Genomic DNA, 17,259 nt, shown 5'->3' on the forward strand with positions numbered 1-17,259 from the left:
TATTTATTAATTTCGATTATGTAATTTGTTAATACTAAACCGTAAAATGCTCCTGAGATATGTAGCCAGTTCTTGCATTTGGGTTTGGACATTGACATTTTCCATAAAATAACTAATTATTAATAATAATACAAACGACATTAAGATTGTACAATAATAGAAATAAAATACTAATTACAATAAATTTAACATCAATTTTTATTAGGTGTCCGAATCTACTGATTTATGTTTATACATTCTCACCATACATTCTATTAAATTGTTTTCAAATAGCAAAAATTGTATAAGTGTTGTAAATATTTGTTTTGTTTTGTTTTTTTTTTTTTTTTTTTTTTTTATAATATCCATTTTCTTAGAGTTACTTCGATTTAAGTCCTACGATTAAGAAATAGTCCAAGTTGGCTTTTGAAATAAACGGTATTAATTCATTTTGGGAAAAGAGGCGATTTATATTCATTTGAATAAAAGATTTTTTTTAAATATTATGTGTTTTTAATTATTTTAGCAAAAACAAGTCCAAATAAATTATTACTTTTAATTATTAAAATTAGTATTAAGCGGTCTATTCAATAAAACTTAATTTTAAATTTATATTATTTTTGAAAATTGATTTATAAAATTTATGTAATTTATTGTGTTAAGTATGTAAATTTATTATGAATGTATAAAAACAGTATTAATAAAATAATTGTAAAGAAAATTTAGCGTAATATTTTACCCAAGTCCTGTACGAAATTAGCTTAAGAATAATTAGTTACTCATTCCCGGAGTTTCTTTTATTCCAGCATATGAGGGAAGTTTTTAAATAAAATGCAACATTGTTATAAATTACTAAAATGAAAGAAATGAACGTGCTGTCATAAAGCATGATACAACTGTAGTAAAATATTTTATTTTCTTAAACACTAATTAACTGAAACAAATCCACCTAAAATGCTCATACGGTTAAAATTTTAGAACTATTTTTAAATTTATTTCTCCCACAACAGTTAGAATGTTTTGTATAGCATAGAGTTCTAGAGAGGTGAATGGGAAGATTTTCTTGGTTTATCCCCTCACAAAGCTAAAAATTATTATATTTCTCTCGCAGACAGAGTATTTTAATTTCTTCTACGTCTAGCCAACATTAACAACATATAGATATGTTCTCTTTGTATAAAAAAATTGTTTTACGTTTTGAATGGAAGTAGATCTTTATAAAAGGTTTGCATTATTGAATCGCTTTCAAAGTCATTTAATCGAAAATTTTTCATAGCTTGGTTCTTGACTCTTCATCTAGACAACAGAAACACCATATAAACATGTGCAAATTGCATAAAAATATTATTTTATGTCTTAAAAAAAGTCAAGATTTTGTACAAAGGATTGTATCATTTCTTTACATTTCCTCTTCCTCTATATCTAGGCAACAATAACAACATATAAACATGTGCAAATTGCATAAAAATATTATTTTATGTCTTAAAATTAGCCAAAATTTTGTAAAAAGGATTGTATTAATTTTTTTAGTTTCGTTTACTCTATATCTAGGCAACAGTAACAACATATATACATGTACAAATTGCATATAAGTCTTATTTTAGGTCAAATTTTTAAAAAAAGTTTGAATATTTTTTCGAATTATTTTCGCATTGAAGCCTGAATTCGGTTTATTTTTAAGAACTCCAACTTTTTTTTAAGTTTTAGTTAATCTAAAATTTAAAAATTTGTAATTTTAATGAATCGAATTGTATCGCTTTCAAATCGAATTTATTAATTCGAATATTCGAATTTATTAATACCCTTTTTGTATCAGGGATGTCAACATCTGAGGTAATTATTTGGGTCAAATCCATCATGGCGGCGATATAGAAATTTCCAAACAAAGTGTTGTTGTCATACTTGTCATTGCAGATTCGTAAAAAAAAATGTAAAGTTATTCGTGATAAGTATTTTTTTAAGTCAAAGAGCGAAAAAGTTCAGTGTAATCACGATGTTTTATGTAAAACATTTTGTGATATGAAAATTTAACATTCAATGTATTTTTTTTGGATAAATGTTTCTATATTCTTTTGATGAATGTCCCTAGTTGACCCAAGCAATTACCTCAGAGCACACATCTTACTGTACGGAAAGATAGACGATGTTCAGTCTATGTTGATCTATGTACTTAGCTATTTAATTGATTGGCTGAATACTGTTCAGGCGCTCTTTTTCTCAGTTTTGAAGTCTTATAGCGAACTCTAGTTTACAAAAATAGTTCAGCTCCACCTACTTGCATAAAATATACATTTTTAATAAATTTATTAATAAAAAAAACATATTTTACTCTTTTCACATTATTATTTATGAAATATATTTAGTACAAAAAAAAAACATATATTTTTAATAAAAAATTCGCTATAAATAAAACAATTACACGGTCATTTATTGGTTTATTTTATTATAATTTTCCGTACAATTGACAAATAATAAAAAGCTTAAAAAACCTGAAATAAAAAAATGTCGATTATTGCAACAACAGTAAACCGTTATAATTTAATAATACAAATTTATATATTTTATTATTGCTGTTTATGTATCAGTTCTGGTGAATTTATACGAAATGATGATCATCAGAAAATTATCATGAATAATGATATATCAAAAACAATTGTTCAATTATATACATTACAACAGAATGATAATGGTGACAATGATAATAATGTAATTCAATTAAATGATAAATGTAAAAATCATGCATCACGTTATTATCAAGATTTTCAAAATGGAAAACCATGGGCAATTCAAAGTAATCAAATTATCTATGTTTTATTTACTAAACAAATTCATCAAGCAAATTAAAAAAAAATAAATAAATAAGAATATATAGGCCCTTGGAATGTTTTGAAACTCCTTGTACATAGACATCTCCCATAAAAAATATAGAACATTTTGATTTTCTTTGAGAGCATCTTGAGTTTCAGATGTCTACCGGTAGTAAAAGGTGCTGTTGGATAAGCAAGTGAAACTGTAAGTCTCTGGTGAGGCCAGTAGTAGGATTACTGGCCGATTCTGAGGACGTCATAAATTTTTTTTCGATCTTATCGGAATTTTTATCAAACCCAGTAATTTTGGATAATTCTTTTTATTTGCCATGTCAGTTTTTCGCAAGGTATCACTAATGTGCTTGATTCCGGGACCAGGACTTCACATTCTTGAAACCTACTAGAGCTAGGTTATTTTTGATCACACATTTGAAAAGTATGACCCAAATTTAGTAGGATTACATACTTGGTTTATCAAAATTCGATAAAATTTGGATTTGATAGAGCAAAATTAAATTTTTTGGATTTTGATGACGTCATAAAGTTCAAAATTTTGATTTTTTTGATAACACAGGCAAATTTGATCTGATTTTATTGGAATTTTTTTTGAAACCCACTATTTTTGGGTTATTCTTTTCAGCTGTGATGTCAGTTTTTGGCTAGCTATCACTTATATACTTAATTCCGAGACCAGGACTCCGCATTCGTGAAACCTATTAGAGCTATGTTAATTTTGACCACAAATTTGAAAAGTATGGCTCAAATTTAGTAGAATTACATACTTGGTTTATCAAAATTGGATAAAATTTAGGTGTGATCGAGCAAAATTAATTTTTTTGGATTCTGATGACGTCATAAAGTTGAAAAATTTGATTTTTTTGATAACACAGTCAAATTTGATCCGATTTTATTGGAATTTTTTTTTAAACCCACTAATTTTGGGCCATTCTTTTCAGCTGTGATGCTAGTTTTTTGCTAGCTATCACTTATGTTCTTAATTCCGGGACGAGGACTTCACATTCTTGAAATCTTTTATAGCTAGATTAATTTTGACCACAAATTTGAAAAGTATGACCCAAATTTAGTAGGATTGCATACTTGGTTTATCTAAATTGGATAAAATTTGGATGTGATAGAGCAAAATTAATTAAAGTAGATGATCTAGTTTCTTTCTTTCGCCGATCTAAGCTGACAAGAGGATGTTAGTTTTTAATTTTGCTTATTTTTTAAACGATTTTAGTGATGGATGCCTCATCAAAATTACAATCAGGTATTTTACTCGGTAATCTAATTGATTTTGGTAGTTTTGATGAATGTATTAAAATCATCAATCAAGAATTAAAAGATGATATAATTTATGGTAAACATTGTTTTGTATCGATACAACCATTTAATAAAACATTACAACGTATACAATCAGCATTATCATTACCATCGGATAGAATTGCAAATATATCATCACGTCCTGGTGATTTTGGTATTACATGGTCAATTTGTGTACCAGATTCATGTCAAGCAAATGATATACAAACACATTTACAAAATTATATACCATCAATGATTAATATTAATCATAATGAATTAATGATTGAAGTGAAAGAATCGAAATGTAATACGAGAAAAGATGTTTATTTGAAGTTACGATCAAGTGATTGGATGGCAATGTAAGATTTTTATTGGTTTTTTTTAAAGGATGAACGAGTGCCCTGTTACAGTGGAAATAAGAGCTCAAAAACGATGTGCTATGCCCTTCGTCGCTCAGTACTCCTATAACCTCTGATCGACACTCTCGAGAAGTATCCTCGTCGAGTATACTCATCAAAGTTAGCCAAAGCGAAACATTCACCACCACACTCTCGCCTTACTACTTACTTCTAGTCATAGCCGTTCGACGACTGCGTGCGCATCGCAAACGCATAAAGTTTTACATTTGTATTTATATGTTACACTAGCTGTGAACTACCCGCTTTGCTGGGCAACATTCCCACTTTCACCCCTCCCCCCATATTCCATATCCTTTTCTAGGTTACTATCTATCACCTAACTAAATTTCATCAAAATCCGTTCAGCCGTTTAGGCATGATAGAGCAAAACTCCCAGCAAAAACCATAAAAAAATCACTAACTCAATTCAGTTTTCTGCCTACTGCCTACCCCCTAAGAACGATGGCGTGATTATTTATAGCCTATGACCATTTCTAGGTTATCATCTATCACCATACCAAATTTCATCAAAATCCGTTCAGCCGTTTAGGCGTGAAAGAGTAACAGACAGACAGACAGACAGACAGAGTTACTTTCGCATTTATAATATTAGTATGGATTATGGTCATTTCTTGGTATCTATTTTGTTATTTTTCTGGGGAAATCAGATATAAGGGTAACGTATAAATCAATTTTTCAAATTCAGAACAAAAAAAAAAGAACTTTTGAATAGCAATGCTTTATACAACCCACAATAGCTACTGAATTACATAAGTAATCACTAGAATGTGGAGATAAAGCTCGCTTTTATTTGCTTGGAGTCTGGGTGCCTCGTTCGTCTTTGATTCGGATATGAAAAAACCGCTTTTTTTCGAGTTAGAATCGAACATAAAATAATTGGTACATATATATTTTTTTTCAGCATGTTCTGTATTACAATTGTGATTGTGGTTATATTTAGTAGTTCGTATGATTTGTTTACTCAAAATAAAGATCCAGGTAATTATTACTACCTTCTGTCTATTTGGTAAATTTTTTGTAAGTGTATTTGGTTGAATTTTTTGAAAGGTCCTTTATCCAAGTCCATTGTTTCAACTAAATCATACTGATGATGTCTACATCGAAATCGAACTACGTACTTACCTATATAATACCTAAATTGATCTGGGTAATTGGGGCAAAAAATTTAAATACTGATGATGTCTACATCGAAATTTTTACTCAATTTTTTATTCTCGATAATGCCATTCAAATCAACAAAACAACATTTTTCCCTTGCACAGCAAAAATAATAAAAATCAAAAATGTATTTGTCAGAAATTTGTTGTTAAAATAATGACTAATGTATAAACTGTTATAAAACTGTTTATTAAAGTAAAAATATTTTTTTAGAAAAATCGAATAAATTAATGAAAGCTTTTTCAATTTTTGAAAATACACGAATGTTTTTAAACACAGAGGGAGGAAATGCAAGTATGAAAGTATTAAATGGTATTCGATTTTTGAGTACTACTTGGGTAATAATTTTTCATCGATTTTTTGTTATGATGTTTTTACCAAACATTAATTCGGTTGATTTACAAGATGTAAGTAAAATTTATAGGATTCTATTAAAAATTATTCTTTCTTCAAAGTTTTCTCCCCTCGTGGTTTTTCGTCTGCCCAAAGAATACGTTCATATAAGATGCAAAGTAAACATCTGATAATTACAAATTCTTCCAGTTTACCATATCTATGGTCCCTTGTAAATAATTAATTGAAACTATTCCGGGATTCCCCTGAACAGTTTCATAATTTATATTTGATATTTTGAGATATTTAATAAAGAAAGCAAATCATGCTTATTTTTTTAAGTTACATCGCTAGTATTTCCTTTATTTTATACTTGTAGTGGATTAGACAAATGCATAGTACGATTATTCAAGGCGCAACCGTAGCTGTTGATACATTTTTTACAATCAGTGGGATGCTAGTTTTAATGTCATTTTTTAAAGCAATGGATCGTGACAATAAAGTTAATCTATTTTCATTTTATGTACACCGTTATTTACGGTAAGTCTTATTCACAAGAATTTTTATTATGCTAAATTTACATCGCTAAGTGACCTAGCTAGGTGTCTGGTTGGAAGATTGGACTAAATTCTTAGTCCAATATTATTTATTCAAAACCTTCTACCTTCAAATCATCTTCGATATGTTTAATTCCTAAAAAAGACTCATTTCCTTATTAATATATTTTAGTTTAACACCAATGGTTGCCGTTGTAACTTTATTCTATGCAACGTTATTACAATATTGCGGTTCTGGGTCAAATTGGTCAAGTGTACAGTTGGGATTAATGACGCCATGTAGAACACATTGGTGGTCGATATTGATGTATATTCAAAATTATGTCAATCCAGACCTTTATGTAAGTTCTCTTTACTAAAGAGAGTAGGATTTAGAGGAAATTTATTTCCATCTCTTTTTACGTTCATCAATTCTTTTGCGTTAATTCACCTCTGTTTAACCAATTTCAAAATCAAAAAAGTTTCTTGACACTTAGAATTGTTCATTATTTACAACTTGGCTAAAAAGTTTTCCTCTTTATTTTATTTTCTATTTTGCCAAATAATCTGAAACATAAAATAATTTTTGGTTAAAATTTAAAATTTTAGTGTATCACTCAAACATGGTATTTATGTGTTGATATGCAATTGTTTTGGCTATCGCCATTATTTTTGTATCCATTATATAAAAAGCCAACAATTGGCTGGATTATTTTATTAATTATGATATTCCTACCAATGGGGATTTCATTTTATCTGGCATGGATTCATTATTATAATGGAAGTTTAATATTTCAGTAAGTAGAAGGGGTCATTAAAAAATAAATAATTTATGAATTCAGCTGGTTCAATTCGGTCAGGCACTGAATCTTTTTAATACTTTCAGAAAAGATCTACTACAAACTCATTACTTTACGAGACATTACACGGCAACACATGCCCGAGCATCACCATGGTTCCTTGGTTTGGGTCTTGGATATATAGTGTATAAAACGAAAAATAAAAAACTTACCATAAATCCGGTAACACATCCATTTCAAGTTCTAATCAGTCCAAATTTTTAACATAGTCCCATTGAAATTTTTAGATTCTTGTAATAATTATGTGGGTATTCACATTTGCGATGCTTATCACTGTTGTATTTGGGATATATCAATTCCAACAATTTGAAACACCATTAAATCGTTTTAAAGCATCTTCGTATCTAGCATTCTCAAGGACAGCATGGTCTTTGGCAATATCATGGATTGTTTTTGCATCAATTCATGGTTATGGTGGAGTAATAAATACTTTTTTATCATGGTCTGGATTTGTAGTTCTTGGAAAATTAGGATATACAATGTTTTTAACTCATCTTTGTTTACAATTTGCTTCATTGGCTGCGCTAAAAACACCACAATATTTTACGATGTTTAATGAGGTTAGCTTTTTTTTTGAATATTTCCTACTAATCCTGAAAGATTTAATATAATTAATTAATTGTTATATTTTATCTTTACTTGTTTTTAATCAAAATTATCAACTCCCTACGGTTAAGGATATTTTTATTTTCAAATAGAACTCATTAAAAACCTTTCTAAAACCGTGATCACAAATATTTTTTAGTTTTTGAAATTCACAATATATAAATTAAACAGGCTACCATTTATTTATATCAATGGATATTTTTGTAAACATTCTCTATGAACATACTGTCCACATTTTAATTTTAATATCCGTAGTTAATGCCATATAGTATCTATGATTTTCAACCATAGATGTAGGTACTTATCAAGAACACACTTAAAATACTTTTCTCTATGATTGAAATCACGTATAATAAATGATCATAGATTAAATTCCAAAAAAAAAAATAATGAAGAACGTATAAAACATATGCGTACAAATTTTAGATTATTTATAAACTTTTTCGTTACGCTCTGTAGATATTAAATTATTCGTAGAATTGATAATTTACTCTTAAAAAACTATTTTTATTAACAGGTGTATAATGGCTTCGCTGACATTGGTATATCATTATTAATGTCATACATTCTAGTTGTGACAATTGAAATGCCAGCAAACATTATTGAAGATTATATATTCAAGAAATCAACAAATCAAGTTAAAACCGTTTCAAAAAAGGATGAATTGAAGAATGGATATTAAATTGAGCACTTTTTATCTGTGTTAAAAATTTTTTTTAACGTAAATTGAACATTTTTTTATTTCAGAATCAGTCTCATTTTCTTAATGCCTTTTTACTCCAATTCCCATTTTAGAAATCCGTTTATTACCTGGTAAACCATAGAATTTTCTAACGTTAATTGTGTTGTAAATGAAATTTTCTATCGTTTGAAGTCGTTTACACAGATGTGATTATAAAGATGTATCCTCCTGATGATGCTTGACGGTAACTTTGAGCGTCCACCTATATGAAAAAATTAGAACTATGTCCAGCGTCAAGCGTCAGCGTTAAATTGTAAAAATAAGCGACAGAAAAACTGAAGAACATAGCCTTAAAATCATAAAAGAAATAAAAAAACACTAAAAAATGTTAAAATTTACACAATTTCTATACGAGTTCTAAGATTTTTTTTAAATTTTTCTAATGATTTTGATTTTTTGATTAGAATTCATTTTTAACAAGTGAAAACAAACAATTGTTGAGTTAATTGTTGAAATACCATGCATAGTCAGTGTTGATTTCTTTATCACATAACACATACAAACATGTGACACATACATAACTGATAATCAAGTATAGTACATACTCACGGGTAAACAGTGATGTTTACGAAAAAATGTTTGAAACAAAAGTTGTTTAATTTTTGATAAGGGACATTTTTTACATATAAACTTTTGTTCTATCTCTAACGGTTTACCAGATGGATCCTACGGACCCAAGACCCAATGGACCTATGATGCTCATTTACGAACTTGACCTCACTTTTTACGTTCTGAGTACGCTGTAAAAATTTCAGCTCGATATCTTTTTTCGTTTTTGAGTTATCGTGTCCACAGACGGGCGGACGGACGGATGGACAACCGGAAATGGACTAATTAGGTGATTTTATGAACACCTATGACAAAATTTTTTTCCTAGCATCATTATTTTTAAGCGTTACAAACTTGGGACTAAACTTAATATACTATGTATATTTCATATATACATGGTATAAAAATGATCAATTCAGTTCTCGGTTATCATCAACAAGTGAAGAAAATGAACATTAAGACTATTTATAATTATTTCTATGCAAATTCAATGCCATCCATGTAACTCATATTGCATAAACTGACTGAATTATCAATAATATCATAAAACTCGTTAATTCTTTGCATGATTTGGTGACCTTTGTAAAAGTGCTCAAATAACCAACGACCAAAATCAGAATATAATAAAAAAAAATTTATTTGAACTAATTGCATTCTTGTACATAAAATTCCTTTAATAATAATGAAAAAAAAAAAATCTCAATATAAAAAAATATTTAGTTTGGTATTTGATTTGATTTATAAAAAAAAAATATATATTATATAAAGAAACTTCACACCAAAACATTCATTGTTGGTTCCGGGTGGATGATTCTTCGCCGTTTCGCTTTAATTCATCAGTAATGCTCTCTCATTTGAACAGTGGCGGTACACTTTTTTTTTTATACCTATCAATTATTATTTTTATTTTACAAATTTTTACGTAAGTATTAACGAACAAAAAAAAAAAGTAAATTCTAAAAATAAGTATTAAGAAAATGCTTTCTATTTAATCATTCCAATATATTACATTATCAAATGGTTTAAAAAAAGTTGTATGAAGTAGATTTACCTTTTATTAAGAAACAAGAACTTTCACTTTTTGTTTTATACAAATTAATTTTACCAGAATTAGGTATTGATTACCTATATATTCATTCAAAATTCTTATTTTATTATTTATAAATATATATTTCTTTGATTCGACTTTTGAAGTTTTTATCATTTCTGATTAAAGTTAAAATTACTGCAGATTCAAATTACTCCTATAAGAATATGCATTGGATTGAAAACGACCGTTAGCCCGTCAGTACTCGCGCTATGAGCATTTTTCTCATGCTTGCTTTAATATATAAATAACTTTTATTTTTCAAATTGATTTTTTTCAACTTATCTACAGTCGAGTCAACTTATCTCGAGTCCTTCAGAAATTGTGATAATTTCTCTCATCACAAGAGTAAAGGTGTAAGCAAAAAAATATGTAGGTTGTAGTCAGTAAATTAAAAAAACTTGTGATAGAAATGTGTGAAATTAGTTAAAGGGAATTTAATTACTTAGATTATTTCTTTGCTCTAATATCTTCACTTCCAAACATTTTTCAATAATCACGTAATCAAGCAATTTTTAATTAGTAGTAAGTAGATAAATTTATATAAAATTATGTAGAGGTTGTGATTCACAAAGATAAAGAATATTTAACACGCGAAATATTTGACGCATGTGCAGAGCGCGTGAGCAACTTTCTCATCACGCGATTTAAGATTATCGAACGGTTGACGCGAGTGCTGACGGGTCAACAAAATTGAATGAAGGTAAGGATTGACCTTACCATTAACCATTTCCTTTTAAAAAATCACTCCCTTGTCTATTAATTTCCTTAATGTGAACCAATAATTTGAAATCACCAACAAATTTTCAACGTTTTACTCCTACAGTTTCGGAGAAATTCTTTCATCATTTTTAATAACGCTTTTTTAGAAATTCGGAGTATTGAAACAAAACCAACAGATAGATGAGGTTAATATTTAAGTACAATTTAACTTTGACTTGTTAGTTCTAATCGAGGTTTATGAAACATGCCATAAAATATACTCGATCATAGAGAGTGTCAAGATTTAGGTAATTATATTAAAAGTTCATAAAGACTGATTAAAAACTATAGAGAATACCATGATAAAATTGTATTGTACTTCATATTCTAGTAATTCTAATTGAGAGGTTTGTGAAACATGTCATAAAATATACTCGATCATAAAGAATATCAAGATTTAGGTAATAAATAAAAGTTCATAAAGACTGATTAAAAATTATAGAGAATGTCATGTTAAAATGATATTGTACTTCATATTCTAGTAATTTAATTGAAATTAATTATCAAATTTGAATTTTTATTTTCAAATATGATTATATTAATTAATATCATCTCTAAAACATTTATATGAATAAAATGTAAAAGAAATTCTATAAAATAATTTAAATATAAATATTTTTTTCTATAAAATGTTAATGTTTTATATGAATATGTATGTTGAATGTTGTTTTTTTTTTATTTTTTAAATTTTTTCATTCAATTTTGTTGACGTATCATCCACAATATTGTGGTTCCCATAACGTTATGCATCGCTGCGCATCGACAATCATAAATGCTACTGTATAATCGAGATTATAAATATACAATGAATAGACTATAATACAACAGAACTCTTCATGTCAATATTTCAAAAAAAAAAAAAAAAAAAAATCTATGGAAATTTACAATTTTTTAATTATTAATTGAATGATATATAATCCCATATTTATATTTGTATTTTTTTACTTTGGAATTTGTGGAGAGCTTCGAAATATGAAAGTTTGTCTCGAATTGATGAGGCGTGGCTTAAAAGAACATGGCGGAATTTATTGTTGGCGGAAGTCAAAAAGTAATTAAGTTGGAGAAGGTACTAAAAATTAATTTTAAAAATTGGAATTAATTAAAACACTAGGCTATGTTGTTTGTGTTGACATAAGTTTTCACTGAAACATCGTGATTTCACTGAAATTTTGCGCTTTCAGTTTGCGAAATCACGTATCACTTTACATTTTTTCTTACAAATCTACAATGACAAGTATGACAACAACAATTTGTTTTGTCATTTACACACCACCGCCATGATGGATTTGACCCAAGAAATTACCTCCGATGTTGTCACACTTTAAATAGGTTGACGCCCAGTCCATGAACTTAATGGTCTAAGGTTCAAAGAGAATATTTGATGGAATTCAGTAACTTTAAACAAAATTTATGAATCTTGATGAACCTTTGTAGTACGTGAATCGACTGTATCTATTACATTAACAACTTTAAATAAAATAAAAAAATATTTTAATTTAATTTTAATATCTACATGATTTATGAAAATATTACTAAACATTTGCAATTATCTTTTATAAAAAAAAATATTTCAATTCTTTTTATTAAATAAAAACGTCTTATTACATAATTTACAATGATTGTAACATTGAACTTCAATATTACAAAGTTTTACCGGAAACATCATAAAGACAAAATAAAAAACAAAAGTTGTTGATATATCCCGTTTCGTTTATTTAACATTTTTATAACTAATTTTATAATAAAATAATAATATTAATAATAACTTGAAAAATAATATAGAAACAAGTAGCTTTTTATAAGTAAATATCATTACAATCATATTTTAATAACGGTTATTAAATAATTTTTTTTCATTAAAATATAAAAAAAACAGAACCATAAAGAAGAACATCTTATTTTAATAAAAACATAATTTATTGTTATATACCATAGATTTGTCAATATGATTTTGATATAATATTTTTTATAGTCAAATTACATGCATTAATAATATTTTTCGAAAAAATGATAACCTGTTTGTTTTTTTTTTTCATTTTTATAATAAATATGAATAATGAATATTTTAAGAATAAATAACAATAGGTAGTTACCCTAATCTAAGCGTCTAAGAAGCGGATTTCTGGTTGAAGAGCCGCCGCATTGAGTGAATTGTGCGTTACAATTGAGTACACTACAAAGCATCACTTCAGTCGGTAATAATGAGTTCTATGACCTAAACATAAGCGTTTTTTTACATTTTATATACCTTAACATAAAAATAATATATCCATCACTTGTTGCAATGTGTGTATGTTTTTTTACAGGTGTACTAAATAAAAAGATTATCATTGTTATAATTATAATCATTCAGGAAACTTTTCGAGCAAAAAAAATAATGCATGAGTACAATATAGTTTATTTTTGTTGTTGGTGTGTTCACAGACAATAAAATGTAATTTATTTTACATTTGATACATGGAACAATCATTATTATTAGTCTACTCTATGGTACATTTATATATAAATGTCACTATCAGCTTGAGGTTATGTAACCTATTCAATTAATTCCACGAATTTTTGATTAATGTTTTATTAAATACTAATAATAATAATAGGTAATAAGTTTTAAAAAAAGAATTCATTTTTTTTAATTTGAAAATATAAAATATATATATTTAAAAAAATGTGTTAATCAGAATAATAAATTGGTTAGAAAATATGATTATTCATTTGTGTGTACCAGGTTATGTTCTGTTGATTCTTTTTCTTATTTACCAAGCAATTATATGTTTAAACAAAATTTATTATTTCCTATTTTAATTAGCACCATTTATTTTTCTTGTTTGGTTTATTTAGTTTATGGTAATTATTTATCTATAATTTTAAATACTTATTTAGTTAGTTTATAACAATAGAGTTAACCTTAAATAATTTTTAATATGCCTTCAAAATTAAAGTATCTTCCTAGGATTAAACACGATTAGTTCAACCTACAAAATACACATAATCATTGATCATTGGGACTCTTGGGGGATTGTGTTTTTGGTCGTGGATTAGTCATGGAAGAAATGGCTTTGATAAAGCATTGTACTGTGTTTCTAGTATATTTGATATCCCTGTCTTAGAGCAAGCGAGGAGGCAGTACTTATAGTTCTAAGAGCTAGAATTTGACCGCCCTAGGTTTTCTTTTATTTTAATATTTGTGAAATGAAGTAAAGAAAACGCTTATAATGACATCAATCGCTTTCCAAAAAAAAGAATTTCTATGCCACAATTGTGGTATTACAAGACAGATATGGTCTGAGTACAATTGTAGGCTTTCCGAAGATCTTATATCACTTCCAAGCTCCTATGTTAGCAAAACTGTTACGCTACAACAGGACACTGCCTAGGTGGCAGGCAGGCTGAACGTCTGGATCTGACAGTGTATCATGACTACTGCAGAAGCTGTCACAGTGAGGAAGAGGAAGATACGATGTCTAATGCACTGCCCAGCTCTTGCCACGAGGAGGTGGACTCACTTGAGTCAGCCTTTTTTTCGACGAACTTTCCGACCTCAAGTCCGTTGACGTCAAAGCACTATTGCTGTTTGTAAACAGCTCCAAATGGTTCATGGAGTAGTGGCCGGGAATGGGACAAGCCTCTTTCGGTATCATAACGGACCTTATGGTCTAAGTGTGTCCCATCCCAGGACAGAAGTGCATATAATCGCCACAACTGAAGTGCATATAATCGAGCTTCTTCTTCAATGTGAATCAATAGAACCTGTCTCAATTGCGCGGCTGGAACATTCAAAGGATGCTGCAAGAAGGCATCAAGCGACTGGCGTTGCTCAGTAAATCTATGAAAACTCAATCGCGACATCAGAATTTCACCTTAAGAACATTTTAAAAATATAATATTATTTTTTTTACGAGTAAATTAAATTAAAATCTAATAAAAATCAAAATTTTAAATTAATTATTTGTTAATTTTATAAAGAATTACTTATTTTATAAAATATAAGATACACTTATTATTATTTTTAAAAGTATTTTGTACCTAAGGCCATAGAGTAATCAATCATAATAACCTTAACAAGTTTTATTCTAACTTTTTCTAATTAAATATATAGTTTCTTTAAATTTCGGAGAATTTTCTATATACACTTACATACAACAATACTTATATAAAAAAAAAGTATATAAAATAAATTGTAAGCTGGTTTAACAAAATTTGTTCTTTTTGTCACGGTGTATTACAGTAAGTGTAGACAATACATATTAGCTTTATTACTTTACAATACAAGATCATCGTTTTCTATTTACACCATGATAAAAAGAACATATATAAAGATGGTTTTATATACCTTATCATCACAAACGTTGGCTTGACTCGCTTTTATGTCCTTGAAATGATCGCTGTTTCAAACGATTCAAAATGATATTATAATCACATTAATACTATAATATGTTTGGAATACAGGTTGGTATTTTTTCTGAACGATATATATCGCAAATCGGAAAGGTTTAATAGGTTAGCTTAAGGGATTGCTTTGTTAAAATGTACTTCCACCTTTCCTATTGAAGAAGAAATATTTTCGCTTGAATCATTGAATCATATTTCTGTTCGAAGATTACGACAGCATAGTAGTTTTCTGAGAACACTTTGGTGGTAATGAAAAAAAGATTAAGCTTTTGCTTTAACATTTGCATAGTTTTATCTACATCGATTTAGGGTCCAGCGTCTTGAGTCGATGCAAGTGTTGAGTCTTAAATTACCTCTGACTTACCTTTGTTCGCTCCTAGGTTTGATAGTTCATCTGTTTGAATTTCCCATTCCCATCGCTGTGTCCAGAAATCAATCAGAGATTCTCGTCGACTGTAGTGGATCATGATAACTCTTCCCTACAACTAATTACTATATTTTATTCAAGAAAAGTGCTGCCTGATTATCCGTCTCTAATCGGTTTATTATTTTGATATTTTATTGGCTTGACCGTCTCTTTTATTGCCAAAATTGTAACTTCTCTTCATGAACTATTCTTTAGTATCTACGATTTTTGAATGTCCAACACATTTCTGCGCACTAAATTGTTTTCGTTTGTGAAATATTATTGAGTTTTCCTACAGAGTTTCTCTGCCAGCCTTATCTTGAAGGATTTGACCGTGAGGAAGCTTCTCTCAAGGCAGAATAATTTGTAAGGGAGCGTCATCTAACTACATGGCTCAATTCCAGCCTCTTTGTAACTCCTCCCTCCCTTCATATAGCCAGCCATAGCCTTTACTTACCTTCTTTTTTAATTATTAAATCAAGAAGACCTGTATTTTCTGAAACACTGGCTTAAACTGCAAATTATTTTCATTGCACCTAAAAGAATATATCAAGAAAATTGCGTAGCTTGACTTTATTTCCATCTTCCCTTGGCGTAGCGCAGCGTATCTTTTGAACTAATCCCTTTCCCCTTTTTGATCGGGCCACGTGGTTTATGGATGCTTCCTAACTGTAGATATTTAGTAGTTAATTTACAGTTTGGTTGTAAAATGCTGGTTCAAAGCAGACACTTTATTAATAAAAAATAATGGTTAATTTTTAACTAAGCACTCTATATATTTATTATTTAATTTCAAGTGAACAACTATTATTCGTTTTAATGTATACCTCTCTCTTTGAATCAATTTCAAATTATTGAATTCAAATGATTATATTTTTTCTATCAAATTGAGTACAAATTATTTCATGGATTTTGTACCCATACCTACATACTTAAAGCCATTTTTTTTTTTAAATTCCCCATAGAGGATTGTAAATGTATTTCAGTATTCACACAATCTATGTAGGAATAATGAAAGTTAAATTCTATAAAACAAGTTATATTAAGAATAGCAATTATTTTATTGGTAAAATAATGATATTTTAATAAATATAATAATTTTTATTTTTTGTAAAATGCCACTGTTTTATAATTTGAATATTTAAATTTTTGCTGGTAGAAAATTATTGTGTTCATCTCGAAAAATACAAATAGAAATCTCGATGTCATTTGTGTCATCCGCATGTTTTCGGATTCAGATATTTCAACTTCAAAAAAATAAGAAACAAAGATTACTTTTTGATGAATATTTTGTCTAATCCAGAAGTGATTTGTACGATTT

At 28.2% G+C, this 17,259-nt stretch overlaps 1 protein-coding gene across 1 annotated transcript; it reads left to right on the top strand.

Annotated features, from left to right (window-relative positions):
- Positions 1 to 2,481: 2,481 nt before the first annotated feature.
- On the top strand, positions 2,482 to 8,686 carry LOC123290558 (nose resistant to fluoxetine protein 6-like). Its single transcript, XM_044870784.1, has 10 exons — positions 2,482 to 2,770; positions 4,027 to 4,450; positions 5,412 to 5,488; positions 5,948 to 6,075; positions 6,381 to 6,541; positions 6,731 to 6,899; positions 7,147 to 7,334; positions 7,424 to 7,559; positions 7,625 to 7,957; positions 8,521 to 8,686. Exons 1-10 carry the CDS (start codon positions 2,482 to 2,484, stop codon positions 8,683 to 8,685), a joined length of 2,070 nt encoding a protein of 689 aa, XP_044726719.1. The 3' UTR covers position 8,686.
- The last annotated feature ends 8,573 nt before the right edge of the window (positions 8,687 to 17,259 follow it).

The sequence above is a fragment of the Chrysoperla carnea genome, chromosome 1, assembly GCF_905475395.1.
Source record: "Chrysoperla carnea chromosome 1, inChrCarn1.1, whole genome shotgun sequence".
Taxonomy (NCBI): Eukaryota; Metazoa; Arthropoda; class Insecta; order Neuroptera; family Chrysopidae; genus Chrysoperla; species Chrysoperla carnea.

What these genes read in the sequence shown, in the direction of transcription:
- LOC123290558 (XM_044870784.1), top strand. Translation starts at nt 2,482, where the DNA reads ATGTCGATTATTGCAACAACAGTAAACCGTTATAATTTAATAATACAA. An exon ending in AAAAACTTACCATAAATCCG is followed by an intron (nt 7,560 to 7,624) that starts GTAACACATCCA and finishes TGAAATTTTTAG; the next exon opens with ATTCTTGTAATAATTATGTG. An exon ending in ATTTTACGATGTTTAATGAG is followed by an intron (nt 7,958 to 8,520) that starts GTTAGCTTTTTT and finishes TTTTATTAACAG; the next exon opens with GTGTATAATGGCTTCGCTGA.